Raw genomic sequence first — 13,388 nt, 5'->3', positions numbered from 1 at the left:
ATAGTATTATATAGACGGGAATGAGACCTACAACTCTTTCAGCTAAAGAGCTCTCCATCTTTGTGAGTTGGAACAGGACATGAATGTTAACTAAAAAAGAAGATAGCCTATGAAGAGTCGAGTATTTGTTGGAGGTGTCCTGGTGCAAGACAGATCACTGGGGAATGGGCTGTCGCACTAGGTTCCCTGAAGGAAGCAGTGCTGCAGGGAAGGGTTTCATTTGAACAGACAAGATACAAGAACACACAGTGCCTTGCATGTAAAAAGTAGTATAAAAAATGAGTTTTGAAAATAAATGGATGCTTGGAAGGGTGTGTGGGTGGGTATGTGGATGGATGGGTGGGGGAATGGGGACTGGATGACTAGGTGCAGGACATTTCTGTGGAACAGGGGGACAGTAGCATACAGAGACATGTCCTTTCCAGGTGAAAATCCAAGCAAATGAAACCAGTATAGATTCCAGTAATTAGGGCACTTCCTTCGTGATTCCATACTGAGCCACAAAATCACAATCCCAAGCAGTGAGGTTGGATTTGCCTGCTGAGCAGACAGGGTTACTGTCTAACCCTGCACTTGGGGAGCACGGGGGAGCCTCTCACTTGGAAAGCCAATTTGGACCCCAGACGTCACAGTGATCACTGTGGTTTACCAGATAGTTAAACGGTGCAAGGCCTGCAGTGAGCAGAAACCCCTCTGTGCACACTACACCAGACCAGCCCCCAGCTCCACTGGGGCCTTCTGAGCAGCTCTGCACACTTTCGGAGCCTATGAGGCTTTCAAGCTTTTGCTGCACTTAAGATCAAGTTGGCTGGGTGGGCTCTGCGCTGTGCTGACTGCCATCTAGCGGGCATTAGTTTTATATGACATCCTGGTCTCCCATGCTTGTTCTGAGCCAGGAATGAGAATAGAGCAGCACAACCCTTGGGGACTTCAGCTCTTTCTGTTTCCCTCTAGCTCGAACCAGGCAGGCCTTTGCCATCCCCCAATGACCTCAAAAGAAAAATACTGATCAAAAATAAGCGGCTGAAGCCTGAAGTTGAAAAAAGTAAGTCAAGTACACATACGTATGTAATAGAAGCATACATACTGTGTTTGGGCAATTCAGCGATTCTAGAATGAACTTTCTATTAACACCACTGCCTTGGTGTGTTGGGGGGGATATAGCAGTGATGTTGCATGTACTTTTCAGAGCACTGTGGTCACATTTGTGTTGTAAGTTTAGTTTCCACATCAATGGGAAAAGTATACTCATATATTGATATGCCAGAGTTTGGAGGAGGTGATAAAAATGTGTCAAATGGTTTATGAAGCGAGTGTATGATGCCCCATGATCATATCAATGTATACAGTTATGATTTAATAAAAAAAAAGAAAGAAGAAGCACTTTAAAATTTATCAAGATATAAGAACTTGCATTTTATAATTTTATACACTCTTAATCCTCTTAAAAAGTTTCCCTTTGCAGTTTGCCTGTGAGAGCCATACACACCTAAGGATGGTGGGGAAATATGAATATGTGAATTTATATATGTGTGAATATGGAGAGAGATTAAGAGGAAAATGCTTTTATATACACATTTTTCCCAGTATGTTTTCTTTGAAAATATTTTCTTTGGCAGTATTTGAATTAGTAGTATCAAATAGCGGTATAGCAGTATGATTCTTATTCTTCCCCCAAGTACCCTAAATGAAAATTTCAAAATTATGCTAATGACAGTTTATTTTTATTTCAAAATCAAGAAGGCCACAGAAAAATTAAAATAAGAAAAAATATTGGAAAGTAATAAAATAGCGCCAACTGTTAGATATTACCATATCTATGTCCTATAGATAAATGTATATACGTGTACATTTTTAGCAAAACTGAGATCATGTTAATTATACTGATTTTAAATTTTTTTAATTCAAGTTTACTTACAAATAATAAGATATAAATCCACATACTAACTTTAATTCAAATATGTATTTATTATAGTATAATTTAACCAGCCACAGTTGATGGATTTTTTATTGCTATAAAGACAACAATGCTAAACATACTTGAATGTCCATTTTGTATATTTGTACAACCTGATTCTTGGAATTAATTGGTATAATTAGAGTTATGTGACCAAACCATTTATATATATTTTATATTGTGATATATCTTGTGCTTTCTTTCGGAAAAGTTTCTCTAATTTACACTCTCATCAGTGATGTATGAGAGTGCCTATTTCCTTGCAGTAGACTTAGCACTGGCTACTGGTCAACTTTTATATGTGTGTCCACACATATGTCCACACACATATAAAAGAAAAACAATAGCTTGATTTTTTTATTTGCATGTTTTTGATAACTAGTTTCTTTGATTTTATGATTTGTTCCTACGTGTTTTTCCATTTTTATTATTTCATTTGTCTTTACCTTACTGACTTAGAAGAGTTTTATTTATGTATTGGAACAATAAGCCTGGTTGTATCAGTTGCAAACATTTTCTTCCTAAAGTTCTTTTGTTGATTTCCAACATGCCTGTCTCTTTTCTGTCTTCAGCATAATTGCGCACATATCCTTGGTCTGTGCCAGTTTCTCCTTATTATGGGATTATGTTATCTAGCCTGAATTTTGGGTAGTTCATCCCTGTCCCATCCATTCTCAATCATGTGTCTGTAACACAGTTGCTCCATGTAACTTGCACCAAGAATGAGTGAGACGGTGACCACAGCTGAACCTCGGGACTGTGGCCACTGGGTTTCATTCCCTTCTTCTCAATGCCTGTCTCAAGGCCCCAGTTTTGTAAGTGGCCTAGCATCAGTCACTGTCTCCTTCTTGTGTGTGTTTGCTAACAGAACAGCTTGAAGCTCTGAGAAGCATGATGGAAGCTGGGGAATCCGCTGCCCCAGCTAGTATCTTAGAGGATGACAATGAAGAGGAGATCGAATGTGGTGAGTATTTTTTAAGTTACATGGTTTAAAAATGCTTTTTTAAAATAAGAAAAACAGGAATTTCTCTGAGAGGATGCTTTTATATAATGATGTTTTATGCTTGGTTCTTTTGGAGGGGGGGGTTCTTCTTTTTTTTTGAGACAGAGTCACATTCAGTTGTCCTGGGTTGAGTGCTGTGGCATCAACCTAGCTCATAACCTCAAAACTTCTGGACTCAGGCGATCGTTCTTGCCTTAGCCTCCCAAGTAGCTAGGATTACAGGCTAGTTTTTCTATTTTTTTAGTAGAGACAAGGTCTCACTCTTGCTCAGGCTGGTTCAAACTCCTGAGCTCAAGGAATCCACCTGCCTCAGCCTCCCAGAGTGCTAGGATGACAGTTGTGAGCCACCACGTCTGGCCATGATGTTTCAATTCTTAATAGTCAGATGTAGATTTTTGGATCGCCCTTAATCTTTTGGTATTTTTGGTATTCTTCCAAATATTATTGCACTAGGTTTTAGTGCAATAGGGCTAAAGGTTTTAGTTTATTTGGGCACTAGGTTTTAGTGACTTGGTCAGCTCCCTTCCTGTTGTGCGTTCAGCTGCTTAGCAAAAACTCACAGCCAGAGAACCCTTGAAGCAATTGCTGTACTAGGCAGGGGTTAGAATAAAAAGAATATTTTTGTAATCCTTTTCTATAAACAAGAACTTCCAACTTGTTCATGATGATAATAGTAAGGCGAGGAACATAAGGGAAAGAGAGAACCTCAGATAAATGAATGAGAGTGGGTGTTTGTACCCAGAGAATTGGAAACTCAAAGCCAGTATTAAAATTTCTAGTTCAGATTCCATTAAATAACCCACCAGAATTATCTATATAGGTAGATAATCTTGGCAAAGGCAGCCTGGCTTAAAATATTTAAATATTTTTCATTACTTTCTATTTTCCTTTGGCCATGTAGCCACAACTGTAATGTTTTATTTTCAATGGGTCATTTTAGAGTTTGGGGATGATTTCAGAAAAATTGTTTGTTCATTATAGTTCATGAGAGTTGATTAAAAAATGATTTTTGTTTGCATTAGTTAGACAGTGCCTTGGATTTATATACAGGCATACCTTAGAAAAATTGCAGGTTCATTCCAGTTCACTACAGTAAAGTGAATATTGCAAAAAAAGCAAGCGAAGCACAAGTTTCTGTTGGCTTCCCAATGCATATAAGGGCTATGTGTATACTACACTGTACGCAGTCATATTATGTCTAAGAAAATGTGTATACCTTGATTAAGAAATAACTTGTTGGTAAAAAAAAAAAAAAAAAGCAAATAATGGTCTGAACTTTTAGCAAGTTGAAATCTTTTGGGGTGACTGTGACAATTTCTTTTTAAAAAAGGACATCACCTGGATGGAGTTGGAACACATTCTTCTTAGTAAAGTATCACATGAATGGAGAAGCAAGAATCCAGTGTACTCAATTCTAATATGAAGTCAATAGATGATCTAAATACATGCTCTCATAAGAGAAAAACACAAATCAATTCAAGGTGGGGGGAAGGGAATGAGGGAGTGTTGTAGAGGGAGGGGGATGGGTGTGCACCAACTTAATGGGCACAATGTTAGGGTGGATGACACAGCTCTGGGGGGTGGGACACAATTATAAGAGGGACTTTTCCTAAAAATGCAAACATTGTAACCTAATTCGTTGTACCCTCAGTTAACCTGAAACAATTAAAAAAAAAAAAAAAGTCAATCAAAGGAGCAACAAAAGAAGTTTGCCCCTTTGATCAACTCCTCCTTTCAGGAAAGTTTTCTTAGTAGCAATTGGTGCTATCTGACAACATTTTAGCCACTGTCATTTGAACTTCTCTAAAAATTGGAGTCAATCCTTTCAAACCCTGTGCTGCTGTTTCTCAGCTAAGTTGATGTACTATTCTAAATCCTTTGTTGTCATTTCAACAACATTCACAGCATCTTCACCAGGAGTAGATTACATCTCCAGAAACCACATTCTTTCCTCATTCATAAGAAACAATGTTTTATCCATCCAATAAAGCAAGTCAGTCAATTCTTCAGGCTCCACTTCTTATTCTAGTTCTCTTGTTATTTCTACCACATCTACAGTGACCTTCTTCACTGAAGTCTTGAACCCTGCAAGTCATCCATGAGGGCCAGAACCAACTTCCTAGAATGATGAATCCTTTCCAGAAAGTTTTCAATTGACTTTGCCCAGAATCATTAGAGGACTCATTCTATTTAGGAAAGTTAGATACGTAGATACAAACCTGAAAGCTGTGAGAGTTAGCTCAGCTTGTTGCAACTCCTTAATACAGACACCAACTGTGGATCTGACTTGGTAAATGACTCAGGTGTATGTCTAAACCCTGGGTTTGGCTTCACCCACAGAAAAGTCATTAATGGCTTACTTTCATATGTTTTATATGGCACGTGAGGTCTGGAAGGCCAAAGATCCCTGCTGTTATTCCATCAGTGCCTTTTGTGGTTATCTATTACTGTGTAATAAACCACCCCAAAATTGGAGGCTTAGAACATTATTGTCTCTCATGGTCCTGGGGCTAATGTGGGCTTAGGTTGCTGGTTCTCTCTTGGGTTTCTCGTGCAGTTGCCAGCAGGTGCCATCTGGGGCTGGAGTCATCTGAAGATTCAGGTGGGCAGGCTCTCCAGGGTGGTCCACTCACATGTCTGGCTGTTGATGCTGGCTAAATGCTAAGAGTTCAGCTGGGCCTACTGTACGGAGCACTCCCTGTGGCCTCTCTGTGTGGTTTGAGCTTTCCACAGCATGGAGCATCTAAGAGCCTGTGTCCCAAGAGGCAGGAAGCACAAGCTGGTAAATTATTTAAGTGCTGTACCTGGAAATGGCACAGTCACTTCCTCTGTGTTTTATTCATCAAAGAAGTCTTGGGGCCAACCAAGTTCAAAGGGTTGGGTGAGTGACAAGGTCACATTGTAGAAAATCACCTCAAATGCTGTTGGCTACGTTGCCTATGATGTTATTTCACATTTTTGCAAGTATTAAATGTAAAGAAGATTTAAGAATAAAGTATTGAAAGAAATATATTTTAAAAGATCAAAAAATACTCCTAAAATGCAGAAAGATGAATATTAAGCAAAATCAGTTCCTTAATTTAGGTTAGTTTCACAGACAGTAGTTTAAACTATGTAGGACATTACTGGCACTATAATTCAGTAAAACAAACTGCACAAGTAATGGAATAAATTAACAGGAAAACAAATAGTAATAGGAACTACTACCATTGTTGTACCAACTGTGGACCAGGCAGTCACATCACTGCCTTATCTAATCATCATGCAGCTCAATTAAATGGGGATTATTGCATCCATTTTTCAGATGAGGAAACCTACAGAGGGTACAGAGGTTACCTATTTTGCACATGAGCCCATAGCTGGCAAGCACAGGCATGAAAATTAAACCCCAGAATTGCCTGGCTCTGGGGTCAGGACTTTTTGTACTTTACAATACTGCTCATCCAATATACAGGAATATGATGAAAACACAGACATGCAAAATTGGTATCAAAATAGGTTTTTCTTTTCTTTTCTTTTTTTCTTTAAGAATCTCACTCAGTTGCCCTGGCGTTGAGTGCCGTGGTGTCACACAACTCACAGAAACCTCAAACTCAGGCGATCCTCTTGCCTCAGCCTCCAGAGTAGCCGGGACTACAGGTGCCTGCCACAATGCCCAGCTAGTTTTTTCTGTTTTTGGTAGAGAAGAGATCTTGTTCTTGCTCAGCTGGTCTCAAATTCCTGAGCTCAAGCGATCCACCTGCCTTGGCCTCCCAGAGTGCTAAGATCATAGGCATGAGCCACTGCACCCATCCAAAATAGTTTCTTTAAAAAGGAGAAAGAATGTAGGAGACATTTCCAGACAGAAAAAACCATTTGTCTCTAGTGACTCCCATATTATTTCAAAATATACTTGAGATTTTGATTAAATTTTAACAAAAATAACCACATGAGATAGTATATTAGTAGGAAAATACCTGAGGGCAGAATTCTTCACCTGAATTTCTCTTTAAGGACACAGAGGCTGCTGTTACACTATTTATGTGATTGATTCTTAGGTTTCCTCAGTAATACTCAGCTTTAGTTCTGTTCAGCTAGTTTGCTGTAATTACCTTGGTGTCACAGTATGATCCTACCGTACTTATGTGACTGCAGTCTCTTCTAATTTAAGTACATCAACGCAGCAGGCAAGAGGAAACCAGGCATAGTTCAAGCAGGCAGGCCTGCTTGAAGGCTGTAGAGAATAGGGAAGGCTGTCAGTCGGTGAAAACAGGTGCCCGGTCATTAGGCTGGATTGGATTCAGAAGCACCTGTGGCTCCAGGATGCTGAGACAAGCAGTGTCCCAAAAGTTATGGTCGTTGGTGTGTGTGTGCACACATGCACGCTCAGGAAATGGTAATACACATCCACACATCTCTTCTAAAGTAGGTAAGTCTATACCACTCGTATGGGGACATGCCCTTTACCTTCTAGTGTTTGCAACTGGCTGGGCAGGTTACCCTAGACATGTCTTAATTGGAAATGTAGGAGTGCCATGGGAAGTTCAAAATGTTGGTTGCAGATTAGGTCATGGAGAGAGCACTGTACCAAGAATCAGGAAACACATCAGTCCAAACCTCGTTCTGTGACCTCAGGCAAGTCTAATCGTATCTCTGTATCTACTTCCTCATCCGTAGTGAAGACAGATGCTGAATGAGATGATTCTAAGACCTATTCCAGCTCCTCAAATCCTTTCTTCCTGCCCAAGGCAATGACCTACTTTGTTTGTTTTGAGGAGAGGTTGTTTTTTAATCATCTGCCTCTTGCAGGGAGGGGTGTCCAAGCTGCAGCTCACAGACCACTTCCTGATTTTGTGAGGACTTTTTTTTTGCTATTTTTGGTGTCAGATATCATGAAAACTCCCTAATGACTTTTTTTTTTTTTTTTTTTTTTGCTAATCAGCTTTCCTTAGTGTTTGTAAGGAAACTAAGTGTTTCCTCAGTATTTACTGTGTGGCCCAAGACAACTCTTCTTCTTCCAATGTGCAGCAGAGAAAAATAAAAGGTTGGACACCCCAGCATCCCTTCATCAGAATATTAGCTTCAGAAAAGGAAAGGATCTGTTTCTCACCTTCACCCTTTTCTGCCTGGAATAGCACCTTGCGGAAAAAGTCTTTCAGGAAATTCAGACCACAAGATACTACTACTTGAAATATACCACTGTTGTATTATGACTTAAAAAGAAAACCAGCTCTAGTAATTTGTAAATTACCAGTGAACAGTACATCAGAAATATTACAATGGGAATAAAAGCATCTTAGAATCTGTGAAATAGTTTTTCCTTTACTTTCATTCTTGCATGCTTTCTTGCACATTTTAAACATGCTTTTAGGAAAATAGCTGTAATCCTCATGGCTCTGCTCATTTGCCTTGTGAGTTCATTCTCAGAAATTACTTCACTTTTTTTTTTTTTTAACAAGAAAGCTCTCCCAAAGAAATAGCAGAAGATGTTAACAAATGGAAGTACATACCATACTCACATCTGGGAATAATCAACATCACTAAATGTCCATACTAACCCCAAGCAATCTACAGATTTAATATAGTCCCCATCCAGCATCAACATTGAAGAACTTGAAAAAATAGTGCTTCATTTCATATGGAACAAGAAAAAAAAAAACAGATAGCCAATATAATTTTTAGAAATAAAAACAAATCTGGAGGCAGATTTCAGATGTTACCAGACTTTAGGTTATATTACAAGTCTACAGTGATCAAAACAGCCTGGTACTGGCACAGAAATAGAGATATAGATGTATGGAATAGAATAGAGAATCTGGAGATGAACCCAGCCACATATAACCATTTGATCTTTGATAAACTAAATAGAAGCATACACTGGGAAAAGAATCCCTATTTAATAAATGGTGCTTGGAGAACTGTTTAGCCACTTATAGAAGACTGAAAGTGGACCCACACCTCTCACCACTGACAAAAATTGACTCTTGCTGGAAAAAAGATTTGCATCTAAGACACGAAACAATAAAAAATTCTAAAAGAGAATGTGAGGGAAATGCTTGACAATGTTGTCCTGGGAAAAGATTTTATGAAGAAGACTCCCCAGGCAATTGCAGCAACACCAAATATAAATAAATGGGATTTGATCAAGCTAAAAAGCTTCTGCACAACTAAGGGTACCACAATCAAAGCTAACAGACAACCTTTGGAATGGGAGAAGATTTTTACATGTTACAAATCTGACAAAGGCTAATAAGTATTGTCTGCAGAGAACTCAAATTAATGAACAAGAAAAGAGCAAGCAACCCCATTTATAAGTGGGCAAGAGACTTGAACCGAAACTTCTCTGAAGATGACTGATGAAATAGGCAACAAACACATGGAAAAATCATCTTTAATCATCAGAGAAATGCAAATCAAAACCCCTCTGAAATATCACCAAACTCCAGCAAGATTAGCCCACATCACAAAGTCCCACATCTGCAGATGCTAGTGTGGGTGTGGAGAGAAGGGAATACTTCTACACTGCTGATGGGGTTGCAAACTAATACCACTTTTATGGAAAGAAATACAGAGAATTCTTAAAGAACTAAAAGTCCACCTTCCATTTGATCTCACAATTCTATTATTTCATGTTTGCCCAGAAGAACAAAAGTCATTTTACCCCAAAGACATTTGCACCAGAATGTTTATGGCAGTTTGATTCACAATTGCCAAGTGGGAGCAGCCCAAATGCCCATCAACCCATGGACAGATTAACAAACTGTGGTATATGTATACTAGGGAATACTATTCAGCCACAATAAAAGGTGGAGGAGACTTTACCTCTTTGATGTTTACCTGGATGGAGTTGAAATACATTCGTCTAGTGAAGTACATACATACACTAGTGAAGTATCTCAAGAATGAAAAAAAAAATTCAGTGTACTCAGTACTAATATGAAACCAACATAAAACAACTACATGCCCACAGGCCCACTCAGATGGTAAAACACAAATATAGTCTGGCCAGGGGAAGGGGAGAGGAGGGAAAGAAGGGTGAGGCGGGAGGGAGGGCGATTGGCAGATCTCACCTGATGTGCACAGTGTGAGGCTGTTCAGCATCCTGATGTGCACAGTGTGAGGCTGTTCAGCATCCTGATGTGCACAGTGTGAGGGTGTTCAGCATCCTGATGTGCACAGTGTGAGGCTGTTCAGCATCCTGATGTGCACAGTGTGAGGCTGTTCAGCATCCTGATGTGCACAGTGTCAGGCTGTTCAGCATCCTGATGTGCACAGTTTGAGGCTGTTCAGCATCCTGATGTGCACAGTTTGAGGCTGTTCAGCATCCTGATGTGCACGGTGTGAGGCTGTTCAGCATCCTGATGTGCACGGTGTGAGGCTGTTCAGCATCCTGATGTGCACGGTGTGAGGCTGTTCAGCATCCTGATGTGCACGGTGTGAGGCTGTTCAGCATCCTGATGTGCACGGTGTGAGGCTGTTCAGCATCCTGATGTGCACGGTGTGAGGGTGTTCAGCATCCTGATGTGCACGGTGTGAGGCTGTTCAGCATCCTGATGTGCACGGTGTGAGGCTGTTCAGCATCCTGATGTGCACGGTGTGAGGCTGTTCAGCATCCTGATGTGCACGGTTTGAGGCTGTTCAGCATCCTGATGTGCACGGTGTGAGGGTGTTCAGCATCCTGATGTGCACGGTGTGAGGGTGTTCAGCATCCTGATGTGCACGGTGTGAGGCTGTTCAGCATCCTGATGTGCACGGTGTGAGGCTGTTCAGCATCCTGATGTGCACAGTGTGAGGCTGTTCAGCATCCTGATGTGCACGGTGTGAGGCTGTTCAGCATCCTGATGTGCACGGTGTGAGGCTGTTCAGCATCCTGATGTGCACAGTGTGAGGGTGTTCAGCATCCTGATGTGCACAGTGTGAGGCTGTTCAGCATCCTGATGTGCAGTGTGAGGCTGTTCAGCATCCTGATGTGCACGGTGTGAGGCTGTTCAGCATCCTGATGTGCACGGTGTGAGGCTGTTCAGCATCCTGATGTGCACGGTGTGAGGCTGTTCAGCTTCCTGATGTGCACGGTGTGAGGGTGTTCAGCATCCTGATGTGCACGGTGTGAGGCTGTTCAGCATCCTGATGTGCATGGTGTGAGGCTGTTCAGCATCCTGATGTGCACGGTGTGAGGCTGTTCAGCATCCTGATGTGCACGGTGTGAGGGTGTTCAGCATCCTGATGTGCACGGTGTGAGGCTGTTCAGCATCCTGATGTGCACGGTGTGAGGCTGTTCAGCATCCTGATGTGCACGGTGTGAGGCTGTTCAGCATCCTGATGTGCACGGTGTGAGGCTGTTCAGCATCCTGATGTGCACGGTGTGAGGCTGTTCAGCATCCTGATGTGCACGGTGTGAGGCTGTTCAGCATCCTGATGTGCACGGTGTGAGGCTGTTCAGCATCCTGATGTGCACGGTGTGAGGGTGTTCAGCATCCTGATGTGCACGGTGTGAGGGTGTTCAGCATCCTGATGTGCACGGTGTGAGGCTGTTCAGCATCCTGATGTGCACGGTGTGAGGCTGTTCAGCATCCTGATGTGCACGGTGTGAGGCTGTTCAGCATCCTGATGTGCACGGTGTGAGGCTGTTCAGCATCCTGATGTGCACGGTTTGAGGCTGTTCAGCATCCTGATGTGCACGGTGTGAGGCTGTTCAGCATCCTGATGTGCACGGTGTGAGGGTGTTCAGCATCCTGATGTGCACGGTGTGAGGGTGTTCAGCATCCTGATGTGCACGGTGTGAGGGTGTTCAGCATCCTGATGTGCACGGTGTGAGGCTGTTCAGCATCCTGATGTGCACGGTGTGAGGCTGTTCAGCATCCTGATGTGCACGGTGTGAGGCTGTTCAGCATCCTGATGTGCACGGTGTGAGGCTGTTCAGCATCCTGATGTGCACGGTGTGAGGGTGTTCAGCATCCTGATGTGCACGGTGTGAGGCTGTTCAGCATCCTGATGTGCAGTGTGAGGCTGTTCAGCATCCTGATGTGCACGGTGTGAGGCTGTTCAGCATCCTGATGTGCACGGTGTGAGGCTGTTCAGCATCCTGATGTGCACGGTGTGAGGCTGTTCAGCATCCTGATGTGCACGGTGTGAGGCTGTTCAGCTTCCTGATGTGCACGGTGTGAGGGTGTTCAGCATCCTGATGTGCACGGTGTGAGGCTGTTCAGCATCCTGATGTGCACGGTGTGAGGCTGTTCAGCATCCTGATGTGCACGGTGTGAGGCTGTTCAGCATCCTGATGTGCACGGTGTGAGGCTGTTCAGCATCCTGGTGTGCACGGTGTGAGGCTGTTCAGCATCCTGGTGTGCACGGTGTGAGGCTGTTCAGCATCCTGGTGTGCACAGTGTGAGGCTGTTCAGCATCCTGATGTGCACAGTTTGAGGCTGTTCAGCATCCTGATGTGCACAGTGTGAGGCTGTTCAGCATCCTGATGTGCACAGTGTGAGGCTGTTCAGCATCCTGATGTGCACAGTGTGAGGCTGTTCTGCATCCTGATGTGCACAGTGTGAGGCTGTTCAGCATCCTGATGTGCACAGTGTGAGGGTGTTCAGCATCCTGATGTGCACAGTGTGAGGCTGTTCAGCATCCTGATGTGCACAGTGTGAGGCTGTTCAGCATCCTGATGTGCACAGTGTGAGGCTGTTCAGCATCCTGATGTGCACAGTGTGAGGGTGTTCAGCATCCTGATGTGCACAGTGTGAGGGTGTTCAGCATCCTGATGTGCACAGTGTGAGGGTGTTCAGCACGCCCCCTCGGTGAAGGGCTCGGCCACAACTTGGACTTTACTTAAAAGTGAAAACAATGTAATCTAAAAAATTGTACCTTCATATCAATTTGCAGTAAAAAAAGAGGTTGATATACCTGTGGGGGGCGGGGGGGAGCCTCTCCTGCCTGTATTGTGCGTTTCTCTTTGCCTCGTCCTGCTATCTGTGGATTTCTCGGGATCATCTGAGTTACTGCAAATGGTGATGGTGTGAATCCAGATCTCACCTCAGCATGGGCACATTTTCTCATGGATGATCCTTTTTTTCACTGACACCGTGGGTGGATTCCAGATGTCATGTTCCGGGACCCGTGGACACAGTGTGTGTGCCCCCTTTCACGGGTTGGGCCACCAGTTTTAGTTAGTACCCACTTGCAGCTCCCCTCCTAGCTGAGCCTGATGAAGGAGTCCCAGATCTTTTAAACCTAAGACACATGGTTTACAAGAGTAATACAATCCTTATAAGCATCTAGGGTCTTCCATTTCTATATCATACAACTCCCAGCCCACAAGTCATCATGCCCATAAAATTCAAGTGGGCTTTTTAATCTTTTTAAAAATTATCCAGTGTACACTTTGCTTAGATCTTCTTGTTTTTTATAGGTGTCATGAAAGGTCAAAATGCCATTTTATGAATCACAATATTT

The 13,388-nt window shown here is 42.6% G+C and overlaps 1 protein-coding gene across 6 annotated transcripts in view; it reads left to right on the top strand.

The window, feature by feature from the left end:
* Positions 1-13,388, top strand: part of PLCB4 (phospholipase C beta 4) — a 454,629-nt gene that overhangs the window by 372,765 nt on the left and 68,476 nt on the right. For all 6 annotated transcript variants that reach the window (XM_053574237.1, XM_053574236.1, XM_053574241.1 and 3 more), the window contains 2 exons: positions 955-1,045; positions 2,826-2,921. In XM_053574237.1, coding sequence (XP_053430212.1) covers positions 955-1,045; positions 2,826-2,921 — 187 coding nt within the window. The remainder of the gene's footprint in view (positions 1-954; positions 1,046-2,825; positions 2,922-13,388) is intronic.

This window comes from Nycticebus coucang, chromosome 21 (assembly GCF_027406575.1).
Source record: "Nycticebus coucang isolate mNycCou1 chromosome 21, mNycCou1.pri, whole genome shotgun sequence".
NCBI classification, from domain to species: domain Eukaryota; kingdom Metazoa; phylum Chordata; class Mammalia; order Primates; family Lorisidae; genus Nycticebus; species Nycticebus coucang.
The sequence above is the reverse complement of the archived record's forward strand: the minus strand, read 5'-3'. Positions and strand labels throughout refer to the sequence as shown.